The sequence below is a fragment of the Macrobrachium nipponense genome, chromosome 32 (assembly GCF_015104395.2).
Source record: "Macrobrachium nipponense isolate FS-2020 chromosome 32, ASM1510439v2, whole genome shotgun sequence".
NCBI classification, from domain to species: Eukaryota; Metazoa; Arthropoda; class Malacostraca; order Decapoda; family Palaemonidae; genus Macrobrachium; species Macrobrachium nipponense.
This window is the reverse complement of record NC_061094.1, coordinates 65,533,887-65,558,459: the sequence shown is the minus strand read 5'-3', so window position 1 is coordinate 65,558,459 and position 24,573 is coordinate 65,533,887. Positions and strand designations below refer to the sequence as shown.

The 24,573-nt window shown below is 51.1% G+C and overlaps 1 protein-coding gene across 1 annotated transcript in view; it reads right to left on the bottom strand.

Moving 5' to 3' along the window:
- Nucleotides 1-24,573, bottom strand: part of LOC135207558 (trichohyalin-like) — a 109,115-nt gene that overhangs the window by 18,346 nt on the left and 66,196 nt on the right. Inside the window, 2 exon segments of the mRNA XM_064239388.1 lie at nucleotides 16,108-16,151; nucleotides 16,154-16,368. Of these exon segments, the coding sequence (XP_064095458.1) occupies nucleotides 16,108-16,151; nucleotides 16,154-16,368 (259 nt within the window).

Below are 24,573 nucleotides of genomic sequence, written 5' to 3'. Positions count from 1 at the left end.
CCAGGGCGCCTGCTTCATTACCTGCGCCACGGAGAAGTTCTTGCGGAACGCGAGAGAATGATGAAGAGGCGTCCACCACTCATCCTGGGTGTCGAGTTTCTTCAGACAGCTCCGTCGCGCCTTCACAGACAAAAGCAGCATAGCCTTCGTATCGGAGGCGATGAAGTCCATTAGGGAGGGTATTGTGAAGGACTCGAACCAATCGTTAGTTACCGAAGGGTTCTGAGTCTTCGCTACGAAGATCAGTACGAAATCGAGCGTCACAAATCCCCATCCCTTTGTGCTTGACTTCTCAGGAGAAGTCATGCAGTTACCTAAGACGAAAAGAAGGGGATAGTCATATGACCTATCCCTCTTCTCGACTTTGGTTATGTACAGTACTCATACTGACAAGCTATTAAGACGAAGTAATGGATTGCTCTGGAACAACCGAACTAAGTCCACAGCATAGTTCGTAACTGACTGGCTCGGGGCGCTCTGACAGCTGCCGACTGACTGGTTTTCGGAATCAGTAGAGGCAAGTTGTCCAAGCATCCTGGTAAGTCACGTGACCTTCGCCCTTTAAAGAGTTATGCTGAGAGACCAAACAAATAAAATATTTGTTAGTCACCGATGCCGGACGGCGCGGCGATGATTCTCTTAATGCATAAGCTCAAAAGGCGAAAGTCAATTGCCTTCAAAAGACCGAGGTCCCTGATGGCAAGAAAATCTCATAGACGTTGAATCTCAGCTTAAGGAGAAACAACACTATGTGACGTTGAAGACGAAGGTAGGCAATGAATGCAACCTACGTCTTCCAGCTGAATCGAGAGAAGAATCTCAAGATTCTAAACCTGTGCTTACAAATGACTGAAAACGCTAACCGCCATTTCATTTGCTGTCCGGTGTGCAATGAAAGCGGGGCGTTCTTCAGTAATGAAACACGGGGAGTGCCGCCTGAAGAACTGCTTCTCATGGGCTGAACGTTTGGAAGTAGAGCTGGCAGGTGTGGAGTAAGCGATGTCTTTCAATACATCTGCTAATCCGGGTGAACAATGAACAATTGCACACCGAATACAAGATATTTTGAGGACAAACTCAGATTCCGCAAAAATCATTCGCATTATCGATATACGATGCAGCAAGAGACTATTACAGAATTCTGTTACCGTGCGGTAAACAGAAAGATGAGAGTCGAATAGATATCTCTGTTTAAAATTCTCGCAATACCGAAAGACGATGAATACTAGCGTCACAGCAGTAGATGGTCATTCATGTATGCGAGAATCCCCATTAATCAGAGACTTAAGTCCGTGATTGTGGCAGAGATATGGTTGGTATTCAATCAAAGCAGGTGAGAAAGACATAACCAACCGTGCATCTCAAAGCAGCAGCTGGTACTGAAATGCCTCGGGGCAATTCAATACGCAGTAGCTGTCGCTGACTCGTCATCCTGAGTTTGCCAAGTAATCCTTTCCACGAAGGAATGCGTTCGGCTAGAACCACCGACATAAAAAGATATGCTCGAGCAATTATATTTATGCGAAACGAATTTCGGTAAATATAAAAGCTTAAATGGTGTTGTTGTGACAACACCATAAGTATATAAAATTGAAACTGGAAACTCCTGGAGGTTGCAGCAACCCGAGTTGCAGTTCAATTAGAATACTTTTCGTCTAAGTCGCAATCCGTAGAATAACCAGGATATGCGCCTACCCCTCTGACCATTCAACTGCTTAGCAGAATCATGTCACGAGGTTAATATACGTAGTATATTTGTAGGATTCTGAACAACGATCTCCATCCTAAATTCTTTCCTTCAAGAAAACAAAATAAGGATTGGAGATCGACCACCTTCGGTCTCTATCAAAGAGAGTGAAGAAGTCTTCCTCGAAGGAAAGCTTCAATGGTGAACAGAATACTAAGAGGATAGTTCAAGCCAAACTGGATATTCCCGTCCGTTCTTCTCTATTCCAGTTGGTCGCCTACTGTGAGATAGTCTTCTTTCAGCAGCAGTCTTCTTCCTAATGCTAGAAATTCCAGGAATTCGAGCATAGGCGAGGTTCCCGATTATCGTGTAACATATCGGGGATTCCCGTCTAGCTCACTTTGGACCGTGGTCTCGCCTAAGTGTTTGGAGATCGTAGAAACTCTAACACTCTGAATGCGCTAGAAAATTCCGTAGAATTCTAAGCAGTCTGCGAAACCCCCACCGATTCGTCAAACGATATCGGCTGGTGGTCCTCTCGATTCCCGTAGAAATCGAGAATGGGGCAGGATCCCTCCTCAACGACCGGGCTTACGTCAGGTAGGACCCGAAGGTCCCCCCGGTAGCGCAGTCCCCAACGTGGAATCCTACAGAGAAATCTCTGTAGGATCCCTCCCCTTTCCCTCGTAGCCGTAAGGAGAGAGGGAATGGGGGAGGAATTGGATACTCGCTCGCCTTCCCAGTGGAACTAGCAGTTGGAGAAGAGTAGGAGCAGCCATCGCCGCAGAGTCTGGGAAAACGTATCGTCAGGAGAAAACGTTTTCCCGAGGAGGGTTACGAACTCTCACTGTAGGTAAGGGTCTGCCGCCACTGTGAACGTCGTCTGGGTGGGGCTGATCGACCTGACAGGGAGAGCCGATACCGTCCTCCGACTCATTCCAGTCCTCGTCGAGGTCGAAACCTCTCAGGAGGACCGAAGGAGTATTTAGAAATACGGTGTCCGAAGACACGTAGAAACGCCGCTGTCGCAGTAGAGGAGGTGGAAGTAGCTTGATCGACCGGCCAGAAACTGAGAGAGCCTTCTTGTCCGGAGACGAGAGACTCTGGTTCAAGACAGAATCGGCAAGCTCCGATCGCGGCAAAACACCCACCGTCGGTTTGGGTTCCCTCTCGGGCCCCAAAACGACTCGAGCAGAGACATGGGCTATGCTGGTGGGAGCGGCGATCCTTCCACCAGGTCGTTGTGCTGACGAATCAGTGCAATAACCTGGGCAAAGTTTACTCTGAATCTCAGAAGTTACAGCGTCTTGAGGAGTAGGACCATCCAGTCCCTCCAACAAGAGCAGCTCCCAGGACCCTCCTCCTTCAGAAGAAGGACCAGCAACAGATCCCTGACGGTTGCCTCCAATCACTTGCGCGTACGTCCTGGTTGGTCCTAAGACCATACCTGGCATGTGCGGCGTCGTGACGGGATCGTGAGCGGCGCATCTCTCACGATCACTCCTAGTATACCTCGCTCTTCCTGGCGTATGCCGAGGAAGTTGAAGGTATCGGAGAGACAGAAACTGACGCTACCGACCCCCTCCCCCCCCCCTGACGGTCGCCTCCAATCACTTGCGCGTACGTCCTGGTTTGGTCCTAAGACCAATACGTGGCACGTGCGGCGTCCGTGAGGGATCGTGAGCGGCGCACCTCTCACGATCACTCCTAGCTACCTCGCTCTCTTCCCGTGGTTTAGCCTGAGGAAGTTGAAGGTAGTTGTGGAGAGACAGACCTGACGCTCCCCCCCCCATTCCCCCCCCCCGCTCGCATGGCAGGACCAGCGTACGTGGGGGCTGCAAGCCGATCACCAACCCGCGGGTGGGGATCGATCTGCAGGCCTGGCCGTGCCGCTCACCTGTGGCGAGCGGCTCGACTTGAGCACGTCGACCCCGGTCCCGTGCGTCAGACGAGCTGCTGCTGGTCACCGTATCCGCCCGGTCCCTGTGGGAGCGGGCGGTCAGGTGACCCTGCAGAGCTCACTTTCGCGGTGAGACCGTGAGCGTCCTCGTGGCACGTCAAACCGCTGGTACCAGCCGAGGCTGGTACCGTCAGTCGAGGGGACCTGGGGGACCTCTTCCCAGCCTCAACCCGTGGCCGGTCAGAGACCGTCACGTCCACAAGAGGTACCGGCTGGTCGCTACGAGAGCGGCCGCTGGCCTGCGAGAGTCACCTGAGCGGCTCTCGACAGTCTTCTGCTCCGTGCCTCGGGCATGACGCTGAGTGAACTCAGGCGTCTTAACTTTGGCTGCACGGTCACCCGAAGGAGACCATAACACTCGGAACTTCTCGCGGACGAGAAACCGAGCGGTACCTGGCTTAGCAGCAGAGCTGCCAAGACCAGGCGAGGGTGTACCAGCGGTAGCCAGCACACCCTTGGTCCCCGTCTTCTTCTTCTTCTCAGAAGGGAGACGGGCCCCGTTCCCGAAGGAACATGGAGGACCAGCAGAAGAACCCCCACCCCCCCGTCACACCGGAGTGTGACGAGCCTTCGAAGTTCCCGAAGGAGTCTTCTTAGTAGGGGGAATATAACAAACCCGGTTACCAGCTGGTCGCTGCGAGAGCGGCCGCTGGCCTGGCGAGAAATCACCTGAGCGGTTCTCGCCAGCCTTCTGCTCCGTGCCGTGGTCTTGGCGCCGAGCGAACTCTGGCGCTGAAACTTGGCTGCACGGTCTCCCGAGGGAGAGCGTACACTCGGGATCTCCCGCGAACGAGAGACCGAGCCGGAACCTGGCGTAGCGGCATCGCCGCTAGCACCAGGCGAGGAAGTACCAGAGCTAACCGATACTCCTCTTGGTCCCCCGTCTATCTCTTCCTTACGAAGGAGAGACGGGCCCCGCTCCCGAAGGAGCAGGAGGACCAGCAGAAGGCCTCGGTGGGACGGGCCTCGGTGGGACGGGCCCTTAGAAGTTCCCGAAGGAGACTTCTAGAGGGGGGGGAGGCAGACTTCTTCTTCTTCGGCTTATGGGCCTTAGAAGTCGAAGGGGAAGAGGCAGCACAGACGAAGATGACACCTTCCTCTTCTTCGTCAGCTCACGCAGGACAGTCGTCAGGTCCTCCATCCAGGCCAGAGTCGGGCCTATTGCCGAAGCAACACGGCCCGACTGCACCTGTCCGGAAGGACCTGGGACTGGGGAAGACACACCATGGGCATGACCAGCATGGACAGCGCAGGAACCAGGAGCGACAGGAACAGCACCAGCTCAGGAGCGGCAGGAACAGCGGCAGCGGTAAACACAGAAGGACAGCCAAGCCAGTAGCGGGAACCACATCAGCGGACAGGTACGGCAGGCCCAGCCATCGCCTCGTAGAATCATCGGCAGCCAGCGGGACCTGGTCTGGCGGCCGGTCCAGGGGCGAGCTGCTGGAACAGCGGAAGTCTGGGCAGGCAACACGAAGAAAACACAGGCGGCGGCGGCATACCCCTCCTCGGTACGGCAGCGACCGGCCCTAGAAGCGGCAGACGGCGTCACCGACACAGCATGGGGAGTGTAGACCAGCGGGGGGAAGCAGCATAAGCGGCCGTGAAGGTTGTAGTGGAGACCACTCCAAGGTCAACCGCCCCAGACCTCGCTAGACGCTGCAGCAGATCGTGGATGCTAGGCACGCCCTGCAGCCGCAGGTAGGCCATACCTGTCCAAGGTCGTCTCCCACGGATGTAGCACCTGCGGTAGCACAGACAGATTAGTAAGAGGGGTTCCCTCACGCACGGGTGGGGAGACATGCCCCACCGAAACGAACGGAAGGAAGAAAAACAAAATACGAGGAAGCTGAGCGGGGGGCAGGAAAGAAAGAGACGAAGAATCGGATACCAAGGGAGTCGCGGGAGAGCTTTCCGACGACTTCCTGGCAGACCTTCGCTTCCCCACCCCCGCACAGCAGTGAAAAGTATTGAAAATGAAACAGAATACTGCACTTGCGATTCACTTCATAGAACTTAAAGGGGGAAAGATCAATTCCCGGGTAAGAGCGGAAACTTGATCCATAATAATATGATGCTATCATAATATATATGAAAATGAACAATACTGCACTTGCTATTTTCACTTTCACAGCAATAAATCGTAAGGATTAATTCCCGGGTAAGAGCGGAAATTGATCCAAAATTAAATTGATGCAATTAATAAATGAAATGAAAAGAAAACTGCATTGCGAATCCACTTTCATTGCATTCTATTCATACAAAATAAGAGGCTCGTGCCGAACGCAATCAAGCTCTCGGCAACGAACGCACAGGGCAAAAATATAATGAAAAGAGTACAGTAAGTCCTCGGGTTACGCTGGTCTCGACTTACGATGTTTCGTGGTTACGAACGCGCCCCCATAAAAATATAAAAAATAATATTTTGCGTCGTTCCGTCTTACGCGGTTTAGCGTCGTAAGCAACGTAAACAAACGCGAACTAGTTCCGGGCGCACGGCGGAAGAATACGCTTTGTGGGGGAGAGGACGGCGTCGCTTCGCTACGCTCATTCCTCGCCCATACGCCATTTTGGTTGTTTACACGCCTCTCTCTCCCTCGTGTTGTATCGTTTTTGTAACTTTTTGCTCTTTGTTATGGCTCCAAGCGCAAGGCGGACTCTTCTGATGGTAGTGCATCGAAGAAAAGAAGGCCTCACCATGGAAATTAAAGTGGACATTATAAAGCGATCTGAGAAGGGAGAAACGCCAACAAACATTGGCCGCGTCGCTTGGCCTTAGCCGTTCGACCGTTGCTACATTATCAAAAGATAAAGAGCGCATCGTTGAACATGTGAAAGGATCTGCTCCTATGAAAGCGACAGTGATAACTAAGCAGCGTATGTCTAATAATGAAATGGAAAGGTTATTGGTGCTTTGGTTGGAAGACCAAAATCAAACGGCGTATAACCCACCCCGTCAGCCTTATGGTGATTCAGGAGAAGGCGAAGCGAAAAGATTGTTTGAAGCGTTGAAAAAAGAAAAGGGGTGAGGGAAGTGAAAGTGAAGAGTTTGTGGCTAGTAGGGGTTGGTTTATGCGATTTAAGGCTCGGGCCAATTACCATAACCTTAAATTGCAAGGTGAAGCTGCTAGTGGGGATGAGAAAGCACCGAGTGAATTTCCTAAAGCGTGTCTGAGATAATTAAGGAGGGGGGTTATTCTGCTCAGCAAGTGTTTAACGTAGACGAGACAGGTTTGTTTTGGAAACGTATGCCTAACCGCACTTACATCGCCAAGGAGGAGAGTCAGCACCGGTCATAAAGCCAGCAAGGAGAGGCTAACTTTACTTTCTTGGGGGTAATGCTGCTGGCGACTTCAAACTGAAGCCCTTGTTGGTGTATCAGGCTGAAAATCCAAGGGCACTCAAGGCATTTGGAAGGGTCACTACCAGTAATTTGGAAGTCCAACAAGAAGGCATGGGTGACACTTGCAGTGTTTGAGGACTGGTTCGTAAACATTTTGTTCCAAGTGTGGAGCGTATTGCGCCTCCAAGGGTATCCCCTTTAAGGTGTTGCTAGTGCTGGACAATGCCCCTGGACACCCTGCCCAGCTGGGAGACTTCAACCCTAATGTCAAGGTGGTTTTACCTTCCACCTAATACCACGGCCCTTTTACAGCCTATGGACCAAGGAGTGATTGCTTCGTTCAAGGCCTACTACCTACGAAGGACAATTGCTATGGCTTTACAGGCAACTGAAACCAAGAAGGACTTGACTCTGAAGGACTTTTGGAAATCCTACAACATCCTTGATGCTGTAAAGAACATTGCTAATTCCTGGGAGGAGTTAAGCAAACAAACATGAATGGTGTCTGGAAGAAAATTGTCCTCAATTTGTGAATGATTTCCATGGGTTTGAGGACACAGTTCAGCTAGTTGTCAAGAACGTTGTTGCCCTGAGTAGGAAATCAATTTGGAGATGGAGGTTGATGATGTTACAGAGCTGCTGGAGTCTCATGGCGAGGAGTTATCTGCTGAGGACCTGATACAACTGGAGAAGCAGATAATAGAGGAGAAGAAGAAGCACCCACCCAGAGCCTAAGGCTTTCACAAGGCAGGACTTGATACGAGGTTTTGCAGAGTTGGCAGCAAGCGTTGTCAACTTTTGAGGCTCAGGATCCCAACTTGGACAGGTTCACTAGGGTTTCCAGAGGCGTCATGGATTTGATGCAGTGTTTACAAGGAGATCTTGGATGAAAAGAGGTCGCTCTCTGTTCAGACTAACCTGGAGCAAGTATTTTAAGAAGGTAGAGAGGCCTGCAGGAGATCCTGTACCCTCTACTCAGCTGCCTCTGCTAATCCAGACTCGCCTGCCCCACAATCTCCAGCACCTTCTGAATGTTCTGCTAACCCAGACTCACCTGCCCCAGTATCTCCAGCACCTTCTGTAGGTTCGCCTCACCTAAAGATCACCTGCCCCAACATCTCCAGAAGTATGTTCTGCCTCACCTCAAGAATCCACCTGCCTCAGCATCTCCAGTACTAGTATTTTCTGCCCTCACCTCACCCGAATCATCTGCCTCAGCATCTCCAGCAACTTCTGGAGGTTCTTTTTCTCTTCACTAACCTCCCCCAGTCTCTCCAGCACCGCAGCTTCCTCTCCAGTGTGCAAGCCAATCAAACTAATAAAGGTAAGGAATTGTTCTCTCGTTGTTATTGATAGGTATTTACATTAAATCATGTGGTATTTTTCAATGTTCCGACTTACGCTGAAAATCGTGTTACGACGCATCGTAAGAACGGATCAACGTCGTAACTCGAGGACCCCCTGTACTTACATCTTTCAATTACACACTTTCGCCCAAAATGACAATTTGTCCAAAATTGCATTTTTCCTAACTATACAAACCTGAGGTCCTTTTACAATAGGAAGGTACTAGCGGCAGCTGGATAGGTCGTAAGCTTTCGAACAAGGGGTTCGGTTAGTTAACTGCTTGTTCCGACAGGCGCGCGCGCGCGACTGGTAGGTAAACAAATCACTTTTGCTTTTGGCCCAAGCAAAAACTGCAGAGTGAGGGGTGGCATGAGGTGGGGCTATGTGTAAAAGGACCTCAGGTTTGTATAGTTAGGAAAAATGCAATTTTGGACAAATTGTCATTTGTTCCGACACGGCATACAAAAACCTTCGGTCCTTTTACAATAGGAAGACTCACTTCTTGGTGGGTGGAATCTGAGTCTTTTGTGAACAGACTGGTGTTCGCCCAACCTTGGAAGCCTCCCTGGTCGTAAGAGCGAGGGAGGGATCCAAGCCTCTGTCCGATTGATCGGGTGTGCACCGCAGGATCAATGGTCAGACCTCTGGACCGAGTACTAAGAGAGGGGCATGCGCATCTCTTCGTACCAGCAATGCAAGAACTTGTTCCTGTACAGGAGCAAATATAAAGTCATGGGTTTGACTCTTGTCGGCATCCACTTCCCCCCCTTGTAGAAGGAAGTGGTGGATATTCTTGCTCCTATCCCTATGAAAGGGATAGGATGGGGCTCTGTCATATAGCTCACCGGCATCTCGTCCTTATCCAGCAGGGTAATGACCGTATCCCTCTACCCACAGGTAGAGGGGTAGAAAAAGATAGAAAGAGAAGCCAGTCACTTTCTCATTCACTATCTATTCATACAGTCACACCAGGACTCGATGCTGTTCAGCCTGCTAGGGTCTGGGTTAGCTACACAACGTGTTGAGCAGCCACCACGGGTCCTAAGGAAAACGATCCAAGGACCTGTGGGCAATATCCAAAAGGTAGAAGGAGGTGCCAGTGGTCTGGTTGTACCAGACCCCTGCCTTCAGCCTGCGCCACGGAGAAGTTCTTGTGTAACTCGAGGGAGTGTACTTCTAGGTCATCTTGGTGCTGACGAAGAGTCTTCAACACTCCGCCTGGGATGTCGAGTTTCTTCAGAAAGCGCGGTCGTGCTTTCACAGGACAAAGCAGCATCTCCTTCGCATCGAAGGCGGTGAAGTCCATTAGGGAGGGGACTGTGAAGGACTCTAACCGATCGTCAGGAACCGAAAGGGTTCAGAGTCTTCGCTACGAATTCGGTACGAAATCGAGCGTCACGAATCCCCATCCCCGGATGCTGACTTGACTTCGCAGGCAAAGTCCATGCAATTACCTCAGAGGAAAAGAAGGGAATTGTCGTATGAACCTATCCCTCTTCTCGACTTCGGTGATGTCCTGTACCATACTGGTCTATCCGTCTGCAGCGAAGTTGTTGTTCTCGGTAGTGGATAGTACACCCGACACTCAATGTTGGGTGTCGATGGTATGGGTACTGTGACAAGCCGTTAGGACGAAGAAAAGATTGTTATGGAACAACCGAACTAAGTCCACAGCGAAGTTCGTAACAGACTTGGGCGCTCTGACAGCTGCCTACTGACTGCGTTCGGTAGGAGGCAAGTTGTCCAAGCACCCGAGCAAGTCACGTGACCTTCGCCTTAACAGGGTTATGCCAAGAGACTAAACAAATAATTTGTTCGTCACCGATGCCAGAGGCAAGGTGATGACTCTCTTAAGGCATGCCCAACAGGCGAAAGTCCAATTGCCTTCTAGAGACCGAGGTCCTTGATGGCAAGATATCTCATAGTATAGTTTGATTCTCGGGTAAGGAGAAACAACACCTATGTGACGTTGAAGACGAAGGTGTACAGAAAATGCAACCTACGTCTTCACAGCTGAACCGAGAGAAGGATCTCAAGATTCTGAACCTGTGCTACAAAGACTGAGAACGCTAACGCTATTGATTGCTGTCCGGTGAGGATCGTAGTTGCAATAAAAGCGGAGCGCTTCCAGTAATGAAGACAGGGAAACTACTGCCTGAAGAACTGCTTCTCATGGGCTGAACATTTGGAAGTAGAGCTGTCAGGTCGGAGAGTAGGCGATGTCTTCTGACATATCTGTTAATTCGGGGCGAGCAATGAAATTGCACACCTACGAATACGAGATATTTTGAAGACAAACTCAGATGTCTGCAAAAATCTTCGCATTATCGCAGTGCGATGCAGCGGTTGACTAGTACAGACTTCTGTTACCGTGCGGTAAACAGAAAGATGAAAGAGTCCAAGAGATATCTCTGTTGAAAATTCTCGCAATGGTCGAAGGCGATGAAATCGAGCGTCACAGCAGTAGATGTCCTTCATTATTGCGAGAATCCCCGTAATCAGAGACCTAAGTCCATGATTGTTGTTGGGCAGAGATACGGTTCGGTAGTCAATCCAACCAGGGGAGAGAGAGACGTAACCGACCGTGCATCTCCGAGACCTAGCTGATACTGAGCCGCTATCAGGCAGTTCAATACGCAGTAGCTCTTGGTGACTCGTCATCCTGAGTTGCCAGGTAATCCATTATTCCACGAAGGAATGCGTTCGGCTAGAACCATCGATGCATAAATAATACGCTCGAGCAATTATATTTAACCGAAACGGATTTCGGTAAATACAAAAGCTGATTTGGTGTTGTCATGACAATACCAAGTATCTAAAATCGAAACTGATAACTGCTGGGAGGTTGCAGGCAACCCCGAGTTGCAGTTCAATTAAGATACAATTCGTCTCGGTCACAAACCGTAGAGTTAACTACGGTATGCGCCTACCCCACGGACAATCAACTGTTAAAGAATCATGTCGCGAGGGTAATATACGTAGTATATTGTAGGTTCTGTACCACGACCTCCATCCTAAATTCTTTTCCCCTCGAGGAATGAGAATAAGGATTGGAGATCGACCGCCTCGTTCTCTAGTCAGAGAGTGAAGGAGAAGTCTTTCCCAAAGGAAAGCTTCAAATAATGTGAACAGAATACCGAAGACGATAGTTCAAGCCAAACTGGAAGTTCCCGTCCGTTCTTCTCTATTCCAGGTTAAGCGCCTACTGTGAGATACTCTTCTTTCAGCAGCAGTCTTCTTCCAAATGCTAGAAATTACAGGAATTCGAGCATAAGCGAGGTTCCCGATTATCGTGTAACAATTATCGGGATTCTCGCTCACTTTTGGACCGTGGGGTCTCGCCTGAGTGTTTGGAGATCGTAAAAAACTCGAACACTCTGAGTGCGCTAGAAATTCCGTAGAATTCTAAGCACTCTGCGAAACCCCCCCCCGAATTCGTCAGATGATATCGGCTGGTGTCCTCTCGATTCCCGTAGAAATCGAGATCTAGCATGTTGGAGAAGAAAAGGGAGCAGCCATCGCCTACGGCGATGGCCTCTCAGAGCCTGGAAAACGTATCAATCAGGAGAAAACGTTTTTCCCGAGGAGGGTTACGAACTCATACTGTAGGTAAGTGTCTGCCGCCACTGTGAACGTCGTCTGGGTGGGGTTGATCGACACCTGACAGTAGAGAGCCGATACCGCTCCGACTCATTCCAGTCCTCGTCGAGGTCGAAACCTCAGGAGGACCGAAGGGGTATTTAAATACGGTGTCCGAAGACACGTATAAACGCCTCTGTCGCAGTAGAGGAGGTGAAGTAGCTTGTTCGACCGTCCAGAACTGAGAGAGCCTTCTTGTCCGGAGACGAGAGGACTACCTGGTTCAACACAGTCGGCAAGCTCCGATCGCGGACCGACCCACCGTCGATTTGGGTTCCCTCTCGGGCCCCAAAACGACTCGAGCCGAGACGTGGCTCTGCTGGTGGGAGCGGCGATCCTTCCCCGAGGTCATTGTGCTGACGAATCAGCGCCGTAACCTCGGCAAAGTTCCTCTGGATCTCGGAAGTCACAGCATCTTGCAGAGTGGGACGTTAAGCCCTTCGAACAAGAGCATTCCGAGAACCTTCCTCCTAAGAAGGGGGAACAGCGACAGCCCTCTCGGTCTTCCCCATCCACTTGCGCATACGTCCTGGTCGGTCCAAGAACCGTGCCTGGCACGTAGGGCGTCGTGGTGGGATCATGAGGGGCGCACATCCCCCTCACGATCACTCCTCAATACCTCGCTCCTCCCGTGTAACCCGAGGAGGTTGAAGGTACGTAGAGGCGGAGACCTGACGCTCCCTCGTCGCTCGCTGGCAGAACCAGCAGGCTTGGAGGGCTGCAGGCGATCGTCAACCCGCGGTGACGATCGAGCTGCAGGCCTGGTCGAACCGTCTCGCTGTGGAGAACGGCTGGACTGAGCACAGCGGCCCCCCCCGATCTCGAGTGTCAGAAGAGCTGGTGCTGGTTGCCGTTCCCGATCGCTCTCTGTGAGAGCGACGGTCAGGCGACCTGCAGGCTCCACTGTCGCAGTGAGACCGGTGCTTGTCCTCACGGCACGTCACGTCGCTGGTTCCAGCCGTGGCTGGCACCGGCGAACGGGAGGACCTCTTCCCAGCCTCAGCCCGTGGTCGGTCGTGGACCGTCACGTCCCCCCCCCCCCCCCCCCCACCCCGGGTAGCCAGCTGTTCACCGCGAGAGTGAGAGCTGGTCTGGTGAGAGTCGCATGAGCGGCTGTCACCAGTCTTCCGCCCGTGCCGTGAACCTGACGCTGAGCGGACTCAGAGGTCTTGGTTCCGGGCTGCACGGTCGCTGGTAGGCGACCGTACACTCGGTACCTCCCGCGAACGAGAGGCCGGAGACGTACCCTGATGCAGTGGCAGAACCACTGACACCAGGCGAGGAAGTACCGGTGTTAGCCGGTACCCCTCTGGTCCCGTAGTCTTCTTCCTTGCGGAAGAAGAGACGGGCCCCGCTCCCGAAGGAGCAGGAGGACCAGCGGAAGGAACCCTCCCGTCCCACCGAGGTGAGACGGGTCCCGAGAAGCTCCCGAGGGAGACTTCTTAGGAGGGAGGAGGCGACCTTCTTCTTCCTCGGCTGTAAAGCCTTAGAAGTCGAAGGGGAAGAGGCGGCGGCCGACGACGATGAAGAAGATGAAGACGACGACCACGACACCTTCCTCCTCTTCTTCGTCAGCTTCCTCAGGACAGACGTAAGATCTGCTATCCAGGGGCAGACAGTAGCCGGGGCTTGCTGTAGCCGAAGCCACAGGGCCCGGACGCACCTGTACAGACAGACCAAAGTCTGGGGTAGTACCACCACGAACAGGGACGACATCAGCAGGTATGGGCATCCAGGAAACAGCAGGCACGGCCAGCACATCATCGGTAGGGACAGCCAGCGCAGCAACGGCAGGAACAGCCAGCGCAGCAACGGCAGGGCCAGCCAGCGCAGCAACTGCATGGACAGTCAGCCCAGAATCGCAGGTACGGCAGGCAGCACCGGAAACCACAGGGAAGTGGAGCAGCAGCCAGCAACATCCTGGTACCGGCGGCAGGTCCAGGGGCGAGTTCTAGGGCAGCGAAGTGTGGTCGCTGCAGCGCGGCAACCACGAGCGGCGGCGGCACGCCCCCCTCTCGGTACGGCGAACGGCACTTCACAGCGGCTGTAGGCAAGACGGTTTTACCACGTGAGGCGAGTACACCAGGTGAGGAGGGACGTCGTCACCTGGTTGCGTGGTCACCACTCCATGGGTGGACCGCAGTAGGCCCAGACATAGAAACGCAGCCCCTGGACACCAGCACGCTCTGCAATTGGAAGGACGCCCATACCTCACCAAGGTCCACCCCTGTGGCAGTAGCACCTGCGGAAATATAGTAGTAGCGATTAATGGGGGGGAAATTCCCCTCGTGCGGGGGTTTGATCCCTCCCGAACGAGTGGAAGACCCCAATAATACATTGTACATCGGGCACCGAGCGCCCTCCCCCGCGCTCGACGGATCGGGCGAGGAGAAGAACGCCTATAACCTCCCCCCCCCCAAGGGGAAGAGTCATCTCGTGGGAACTGAGCGGGGGGGGTCTCGTTCCCCACCCCCGCACAGTCCCCATGTACCCGCCCAACAACAAAGAAAATAAGAGACCCTAGAGCAATCGTGCCATCGGCAACGAATACAAGGCATAAGGCTCAATTCCTGACTGAGCGGAACGGAAGAAACCAAAGTTAAAAAAATTGATGCAATCAATAATAAGGAACAAAATGAAAATGCATCTTGCAAACGATTCACTTCACAATGAATAAGGGCTCGGATCGAGCGCATTTGCGCCCTCGGTACCGAGCGCAAGGGTGAAAGGTTTCATTCCTTACCTTTATGGATCAAGGTTTCTGGAAACCTTGATCCATAATGAAATGATGCAATCAACAATATATGAAAATGAAAAGACTACTGCGCTTGCGATTTCACTTCATACAAATAAAAAGGGGAAGGATCAATTCCCGTGAATAGCGGAACATGATCCCAGTCAACAATGCAATCTCAATAAAAAAATTGAAAATGAAAAAGAACTGCACTTGCGATTTCACTTCATTCAAATTAAAAAGGTGGGGGAAGGATCAATCTCCGGGCAAGCTCGGAAACTGATCCAAAATGAGTATTGCTACAATAAAAATAATATATGAAAAATGAAAAAGAATACTGTACTTGCGATTCCACTTTCATACTGAATAAGTTTCCGTGCCGAGCGCATTCGTTCGGCAACGGCATCAGGTCAAAAAATTATAAATGAAAGAGCACTTACTTACGATTTTCATCTACACATTTCCAACCCAATATACGCTCGGAGCGAGCGCTCCCGCCCTCGGCACCGAGCATACACAATACGAGGATCATTCTGGGAAAATGAATTCCCGCAATTACGCCCTTCAGTCCCGGCACTCGGGTAATCGGAGGCGTTGTGAACCAAGATCCTTTAATTCACAATTGAATTCAATGAAATGATTGTACTTACAATTCAGTTTCACTAGATACATAGAAAAGCAAAAACACAATCATGCGAAAGCAAACGACGATGAAGCGGGCAGAGAGCGATGATACACGTCCACACGCCAGCAGGCCGAAAGCAAAAGTGATTTGTTTACCTACCAGTCGCGCGCGCGCGCCTGTCGGACAAGCAGTTAACTACCGAACCCCTTGTTCGAAAGCTTACGACCTATCCAGCTGCCGCTAGTACCTTCCTATTGTAAAAGGACCGAAGGTTTGTATGCCGTGTCGGAACAAATACATGACTCGGCGCGAGTGCGCCCGCCCTCGGCACCGAGACATAATTCAAGGGTTCAATTCATGAAAAGAGCGGAAATCGCCGTCTCTACGGCGATAGCTCCATGTTGATTCATAATTAAGTAATGAAAATGAAAACAGTGTACTTACAGTTTCATTTTCAAGTCAAACAAACCATTAGTAGAAAACATAATATAAACAAAGCATACGACGATGAAGCGGGAGGCAGATAGCGATGACGAACCACGTCCTTCACACCCGCGGCCGAAAGCAAAATGATTCTTCACCTCTCGGGCGCAGCCGGCGGGCTGCGCGCACGATCGGACAAGCAGTTAACTACCGTCTCCCCTTGTTCGAAGCTTACGACCGTCCCAGCTGCCGCTAGTTACCTTCCTATGTTAAAGGACCGAGGGTTTGTATTACGTATCGGAACAAACCAAGTTTCCTGGTACCTTTGGGCTAAGAAAATAATACTTACTTTCATACGCTCAAAAATCTCATCTAAGAGTCGAATGCTCTCCATTTACGTTGAGCAATGAGGAGTTTACGTTCTTCAAGGGCAATCTTTTTTGCAATCCTTGCTTCTTCCTCTTCTTGCTCTCTTCTTAGTTTTTCCTCTGCTTTCTCCATTCGTAGGGCACGTCTTTTCTCTTCCCTGGCCTTCCTTCTACTTTCTTTTTCTCTTCTTTTTGCTTCTTTGCGTTCTTCTTTCAAACGCTGTTCTTCCTCCATACGAAGCCTGAACAATACACAAATATATTATACCCTTTCTCAAATTTACTACCATCCGAGATTATGCTATAAGCAAACTACCTACATGGAAAATGACAATTTGTCCAAAATTGCATTTTTCCTAACTATACAAACCTGAGGTCCTTTTACAATAGGAAGGTACTAGCGGCAGCTGGATAGGTCGTAAGCTTTCGAACAAGGGGTTCGGTAGTTAACTGCTTGTCCGACAGGCGCGCGCACGCGACTGGGAGGTAAACAAATCACTTTTGCTTTTGGCCCAAGCAAAAAAAAACTGCAGAGTGAGGGGTGGCTGAGGTGGGACTATGTGTAAAAGGACCTCAGGTTTGTATAGTTAGGAAAAATGCAATTTTGGACAAATTGTCATTTGTTCCGACACGGCATACAAACCTTCGGTCCTTTTACAATAGGAAGACTCACTTCTTGGTGGGAGGAATCTGGAGTCTTTGTGAACAGACTGGTGTTCGCCCAACCTTGGAATGCCTCCCTGGTCGTAAGAGCGAGGGAGGGAATCCAAGCCTCTGTCCGATTGATCAGGGTGTGCACCGCAGGATCAATGGTCAGACCTCTGGACCGAGTACTAAGAGAGAGCAAGCGTATCTCTTCGTACCAGCAAACAAGAACAAGTTCCTATTTGCAAGAGGCAACATAAAGTTATGGAGGTTTGTCTCTTGCTTGGCATCCACTTCCCCCCCCTTGTAGGAGGAAGTGGTGGATATTCGCTCCCATCCCTCCTAGAAAGGAAAGGGATAGGATGGGGCTCTGTCGAGTAGCTCACCCGGCATCTCGTCCTTATCCAGCAAGGTGATGACCGTATCCCTCTACCCACCCCAGGTAGGAGGGGGGAGAAAAAAGATTATGAAGAGAAGCCAGTCACTCTCTCATTCACATATCTATTCTTACAGTCACACCAGGACTCGATGCTGTTCAGCCTGCTAGGGTCTGGGTTAGCTACACAACGTGTTGAGCAGCCACCACGGGTCCCAAGGAAAACGATCCAAGGACCTGTGGGCAATATCCAAAAGGTAGAAGGAGGTGCCAGTGGTCTGGTTGTACCAGACCCCTGCCTTCAGTACCTGCGCCACGGAGAAGTTCTTGTGTAACTCGAGGGAGTGTACTTCTAGGTCATCTTGGTGCTGACGAAGAGTCTTCAACACTCAGCCTGGGATGTCGAGTTTCTTCAGAAGCGCGGTCGCGCTTTCACAGGACAAAAGCAGCATCTCCTTCGCATCGAAGGCGGTGAAGTCCATTAGGGAGGGGATTGTGAAGGACTCTAACCGATCGTCAGGAACCGAAGGGTTCAGAGTCTTCGCTACGAATTCGGTACGAAATCGAGCGTCACGAATCCCCATCCCCTGGATGCTTGACTTCGCAGGAAAAGTCATGCAATTACCTCAGAGGAAAAAGAAGGGAATGGTCGTATGGACCTATCCCTCTTCTCGACTTCGGTGATGTCCTGTACCCATACTGGTCTATCCGTCTGCAGCGAAGTTGTTCTTCTCGGTAGTGGATAGGACACCGACACTCAATGGTGGGTGTCGATGGTATGGGTACTGTGACAAGCCGTTAGGACGAAGAAGACTGTTATGGAACAAACCGAACTAAGTCCACAGCGAAGTTCGTAACAGACTTGGGCGCTCTGACAGCTGCCGACTAACTGCGTTCGGTAGGAGGCAAGTTGTCCAAGCACCCGAGCAAGTCACGTGACCTTCGCCTTAAAAGGTTATGCCAAGAGATTAAACAAATAATTTGTTCGTCACCGATGCCAGAAGGCAAGGTGATGACTCTCTTTAAGGCATGTGCCCAACAGGCGAAAGTCAATTGCCTTCTAGAGACCGAGGTCCCTGATGGCAAGATATCTCATAGTATAGTTGATTCTCGGCTAAGGAGAAACAACACTATGTGTCGTTGAAGACGAAGGTGTACAGAAAATGCAACCTACGTCTTCACAGCTGAACCGAGAGAAGGATTCTCAAGATTCTGAACCTGTGCTACAAGACTGAGAACGCTAACCGCTATTCATTGCTGTCCGGTGAGGATCGTAGTTGCAATAAAAGCGGAGCGCTTTTCAGTAATGAAGACAGGGAAATACTGCCTGAAGAACTGCTTCTCATGGGCTGAACATTTGGAAGTAGAGCTGTCAGGTCGGAGAGTAGGCGATGTCTTCTGACATATCTGTTAATTCGGGGCGAGCAATGAATAATTGCACACCTACGAATACGAGATATTTTGAAGACAAACTCAGATGTCTGCAAAAATCATTCGCATTATCGCGGTGCGATGCAGCGGGAGACTAGTACAGACTTCTGTTACCGTGCGTAAACAGAAAGATGAAAGAGTCCAAGAGATATCTCTGTTGAAAATTCTCGCAATGTCGAAGGCGATGAAATCGAGCGTCACAGCAGTAGATGGTCCTTCATTATTGCGAGAATCCCCGTTAATCAGAGACCTAAGTCCATGATTGTTGGGCAGAGATACGGTTCGGTAGTCAATCAAACCAGGGGAGAGAGAGACGTAACCGACCGTGCATCTCCGAGACCTATCTGATACTGAGCCGCTATCAGGCATTCAATACGCAGTAGCTCTCGGTGACTCGTCATCCTGAGTTGCCAGGTAATCTATTATTCCACGAAGGAATGCGTTCGGCTAGAACCATCGAGCATAAAGAATACGCTCGAGCAATTATATTTAAACGAAACGGATTTCGGTAAATACAAAAGCTGATTTGGTGTTGTCATGACAATACCAAGTATCTAAAATCGAAACTGATAACTGCTGGGAGGTTGCAGGCAACCCCGAGTTGCAGTTCAATTAAGATACAATTCGTCTCGGTCACAAACCGTAGAGTTAACTACGGTATGCGCCTACCCCCCGTACAATTCAACTGTTAAAAGAATCATGTCGCGAGGGTAATATACGTAGTATATTTGTAGGTTCTGTACCACGACCTCCATCCTAAATTCTTTTCCTCTCGAGGAATGAGAATAAGGATTGGAGATCGACCGCCTTCGTTCTCTAGTCAAGAGAGTGAAGGAGAAGTCTTTTCCCAAGGAAAGCTTCAATGGTGAACAGAAATACCGAAGACGATAGTTCAAGCCAAACTGGAAGTTCCCGTCCGTTCTTCTCTATTCCAGTTAATCGCCTACTGTGAGATACTCTTCTTTCAGCAGCAGTCTTCTTCCAAATGCTAGAAATTACAGGAATTCGAGCATAAGCGAGGTTCCCGATTATCGTGTAACAATTATCGGGGATTCTCGCTCACTTTGGACCGTGGTCTCGCCTAAGTGTTTGGAGATCGTAAAAAACTCGAACACTTTCTGGATGTGCGCTAGAAATTCCGTAGAATTCTAAGCACTCTGCGAAACCCCCCACCGAATTCGTCAAACGATATCGGCTGGTGGTCCTCCCGATTCCCGTAGAAATCGAGAAAGGGGCAGGATCCCTCCTCAACGACCGGGGCTTACGTCAGGTAGGACCCGAAGGTCCCCCGGTAGCGCAGCCCCTAACGTGGGATCTTACAGAGAAATATCTGTAGGATCCCTCCCCTTTCCCTCGTAGCCGTAAGGAGAGAGGGAATGGGGGAGGATTGGATACTGGCTCGCCTTCCCAGCGGAACTAGCAGTTGGAGAAGAAAAGGAGCAGCCATCGCCTTACGGCGATGGCCTCTCAGAGCCTGGGAAAACGTATCGTCAGGAGAAAACGTTTTCCCCGAGGAGGGTTACGAACTCATACTGTAGGTAAGGGTCTGCCGCCACTGTGAACGTCGTCTGGGTGGGGCTGATCGACACCATGACAGGAGAGAGCCGATACCGTCCTCCGACTCATTCCAGTCCTCGTCGAGGTCGAAACCTCAGGAGGACCTAAGGGGGTATTCAAATACGGTGTCCGAAGACACGTAGAAACGCCTCTGTCGCAGTAGAGGAGGTGAAGTAGCTTGTTCGACCGGGCCAGAAAACTGAGAGCGCCTTCTTTGTCCGGAGACGAGAGACTACCTGTTCAACACAGTCGGCAAGCTCCGATCGCGGCAGACCCACCGTCGATTTGGGTTCCCTCTCGGGCCCCAAAACGACTCGAGCCGAGACGTGGCTCTGCTGGTGGGAGCGGCGATCCTTCCCCGAGGTCGTTGTGCTGACGAATCAGCGCCATAAACCTCGGCAAACGTTCCTCTGGATCTCGGAAGTCACAGCATCTTGCAGAGTAGGACCGTTAGCCCTTCGAACAAGAGCATATTCCGAGAACCTTCCTCCTAAGAAGAGGGGGAACAGCGACAGCCCTCTCGGTCTTCTCCATCCACTTGCGCATACGTCCTGGCCGGTCCAAGAACCGTGCCTGGCACGTAGGGCGTCGTGGTGGGATCATGAGGGGCGCACCCCTCACGATCACTCCTCAATACCTCGCTCCTCCCGGTGTAACCCGAGGAGGTTGAAGGTAGGGGAGAGGCCAGACCTGACGCTCCCTCCTCGCTCGCTGGCAGAACCAGCAGGCTTGGAGGGCTGCAGGCGATCGTCAACCCGCGGTGGCGATCGAGCTGCAGGCCTGGTCGAACCGTCTCGCTGTGGAGAACGGCTGGACTGAGCACAGCGGCCCCGATCTCGAGTGTCAGAAGAGCTGGTGCTGGTTGCCGTACCCAATCGCTCTCTGTGAGAGCGACGGTCAGGCGACCTGCAGGCTCCACTGTCACAGTGAGACCGGTGCTTGTCCTCACGGCACGTCACTCGCTGGTTCCAGCCGTGGCTGGCACCGGCGACGGGAGGACCTCTTCCCAGCCTCAGCCCGTGGCCGGTCGTGGACCGTCACGTCCCCGGTAGCCAGCTGGTCGCCGCGAGAGCGAGAGCTGGTCTGGTGAGAGTCGCGTGAGCGGCTGTCACCAGTCTTCCGCCCCGTGCCGTGAACCTGACGCTGAGCGGACTCAGAGGTCTGGTTCCTGGCTGCATGGTCGCTGGTAGGCGACCGTACACTCGGTACCTCCCGCGAACGAGAGGCCGAGACGGACCCTGATGCAGTGGCAGAACCACTGACACCAGGCGAGGAAGTACCGGTGTTAGCCGGTACCCCAAATCTCGGTCCCCGTAGTCTTCTTCCTTGCGGAAGAAGAGACGGGCCCCCGCTTCCCGAAGAGCAGGAGGACCAGCGGAAGGAACCTCCCGTCCCACCGAGGTGAGGGACGGGTCCCCCGAGAAGCTCCCAGAGGGAGACTTCTTAGGAGGGAGGAGGCAACCTTCTTCTTCCTCGCTGTGAACGCTTAGAAGTCGAAGGGGAAGAGAGGCGGCAGCCGACGACGAATTGAAGAAGATGAGAGACCGACGACGACACCTTCCTCCTCTTCTTCGTCAGCTTCCTCAGGAACAAAGGACGTAAGATCTGCTATCCAGGGTCGGAGCCGGGGCTGCTGTAGCCGAAGCCACAGGGCCCGGACGCACCTGTACAGACAGACCAAAGTCTGGGTAGTACCACCACGAACAGGGACGACGTCAGCAGGTATGGGCATCTCAGGAACAGCAGGCACAGCCAGCACAGCATCGGTAGGGACAGCCACGCAGCAAACGGCAGGGACAGCCAGCGCAGCCAACGGCAGGGACCAGCCAGCGCAGCAACTGCATGGACAGTCAGGCCCAGAGAAGTGGAGCAGCAGCCAGCAACATCCTGGTAACCTGGCCGGGCGGCAGGTCCAGGGGCGAGCTCTAGGGCAGCGGAAGTGGGTGGTCGCGGCAGCAACGGCAACCACGAGCGCGGCGGCACGCCCCCCTCTCGGTACGGCGAACGGCACTTCACAGCGGCCTGTAGGCTAACGACGCGTTACCACGTTGAGGCGAGTTACACCAGGTTGAGGAGGGACGTCGTCACCTGGAGCGTGGTCACCACTCCATGGGTGACCGCAGTAGGCCCAGACATAGAACCGCAGCCCTTGGACACTAGCACGCCCTGCAAATGGGAAGGACGCCCATACCTCACCAAGGTCCACCCTCAGTGCAGTAGCACCTGCGGAAATAACAGTAGTAGCGATTAGTGGGGGGGAAGTCCCCTCGCGCGGGGGGGTGAGCCCTCTCCGAACGAGTGGAAGACCCGAATACAATTGTACATCGGGCACCGAGCGCCCTCCACCCCCGCGCTCGACGGATCGGGCGAGGAGAAGAACGCAGATAACCTCCCCCCCCCAAGGGGAAGGGCCATCTGTGGGAGCAGAGCGGGGGGGGTTCTCGTTCCCCACCCAGCACAGCACCCATGTACCCAACAATAATAATAAGAGCCCGAGAGCAATCGTGCCCTCGGCCCGAATGCAAGGGCATAAGGATCAATTCCCTGACTGAGCGGAACTTGAACCAAATAAATATTGATGCAATCAATAATAAAAAGGAATAAAATGAAAAGGAATCTTGCATTACGATTCACTTCACAATGAATAAGGGCTCGGATCGAGCGCATTTGCGCCCTCGGTACCGAGCGAAGGGTAAAAGGATCCATTCCCGATTATGAATGGAAACCTTGATCCATAATGAATTGATGCAATCAAAATATATATGAAAATGAAACAAAAAGAATACTGCGCTTGCGATTTCACTTCATACAAATAAAATGGGGAAGGATCAATTCCCGGGAAATAGCGGAAACATTGATCCAAGTAAACAATGCAATCTCAATAAAATATGAAAAATGGAAAAAGAACTGCACTTGCGATTTCACTTCATTCAAATAAAAAGGGTAAAGGATCAATTTCCGGGTAAGCTCGGAAACTGATCCAAAATGAGTATTGCTACAATAAAAACAATATATATGAAATGAAAAAGAATACTGTACTTGCGACTTCCACTTCCATACAGAATAAGTTTTCGTGCCGAGCGCATTCGCTCGGCAACGAGCATACAGGTCAAAAAAAGATATAAATGAAAGAGACACTTACTTACGATTTTCATCTACACATTTCCAACCAAATATACGCTCGGAGCGAGCGCTCGCCCGCCTCGGCATTTCCGAGCATACACAATACGAGGATCATTTCTGGGAAATTGAATTCCCGCACTTACGCCCTTCAGTCCCGGCACTCGGGTAATCGGAGGGCGTGGTGAAACCAAGATCCTTTAATTCACAATTGAATTCAATGGAAATAAATATGAAATGATTGTACTTACAATTCAGTTTCACTAGATAAATAGAAAAAGAAAAACACAACCATGCGAAAGCAACGACGATGAAGCGGGCAGAGAGCGATGATACACGTCCACACCAGCAGGCCGAAAGCAAAAGTGGTTTGTTTACCTCCCAGTCGCGCGCAGCGCGCCTGTCGGACAAGCAGTTTTAACTACCGAACCCCTTGTTCGAAAGCTTACGACCTATCCAGCTGCCGCTAGTACCTTCCTATTGTAAAAGGACCGAAGTTTGTATGCCGTCCGGAACGGAATATACCTTAACTTGAAATTCAAGATTACAAAAAGGCAATTCTCAACTATTTTTTCAACATATCCAAGATTTTTCCTAATATGTATTACAGTCAACTTTGCATCACCTTGTAACTCAGCCAATATATCAGTGATATTACGTAGAGCTTGCATACACAAAGATAATGATCAAAATCCCAGTACTACAACAAAATCCTTCAATTCACCAAAAGCATAAGTTCTCCCAAAACTGCCAAACCAAGATCCCCTAATGACTCATCCAAAATCAAGACAGGTCTGAACTTTGCGTCATAAATGAGTACAGCAGCCACTCGAAACATCCCAATTTTGTCACGTAAGTCTGGGATTTTACTAACCCAAAACCATTATCACTAATTCTTTGTTTAAAACTAAATCCTATATTTCTATAAATTCAAAGAAAATCTTTTGATGAGAACATAAAAATATCCCATTATGTGGAAATTGAGAGTAAAAAGCTTTGAAAGGTGTAACAGGAGGAAAACCTCACAGTTGCACTATGAATCAACTGTTGGCAGAGGGTGGAAAGTACGATGGAAGAAACAAAATATGAACGGAGGTACAGTCAAAGGAATGAAAGGGGTTGTAGCTAGGGGCTGAAGGGATGCTGCTAAGAACCTTAAGTAATATGCCTATGGTACACAGCATGATGTGCACTGAAGGCACTAACCCCCCCTTACAGGTTATGTAGAAATTAGTACTACCTTGCAAAGACCACATTCACTGTAATTCTTTTCATGCCACAGGCTTTTTACCTTGAAAGTTTTTTATACCGTTTCTTG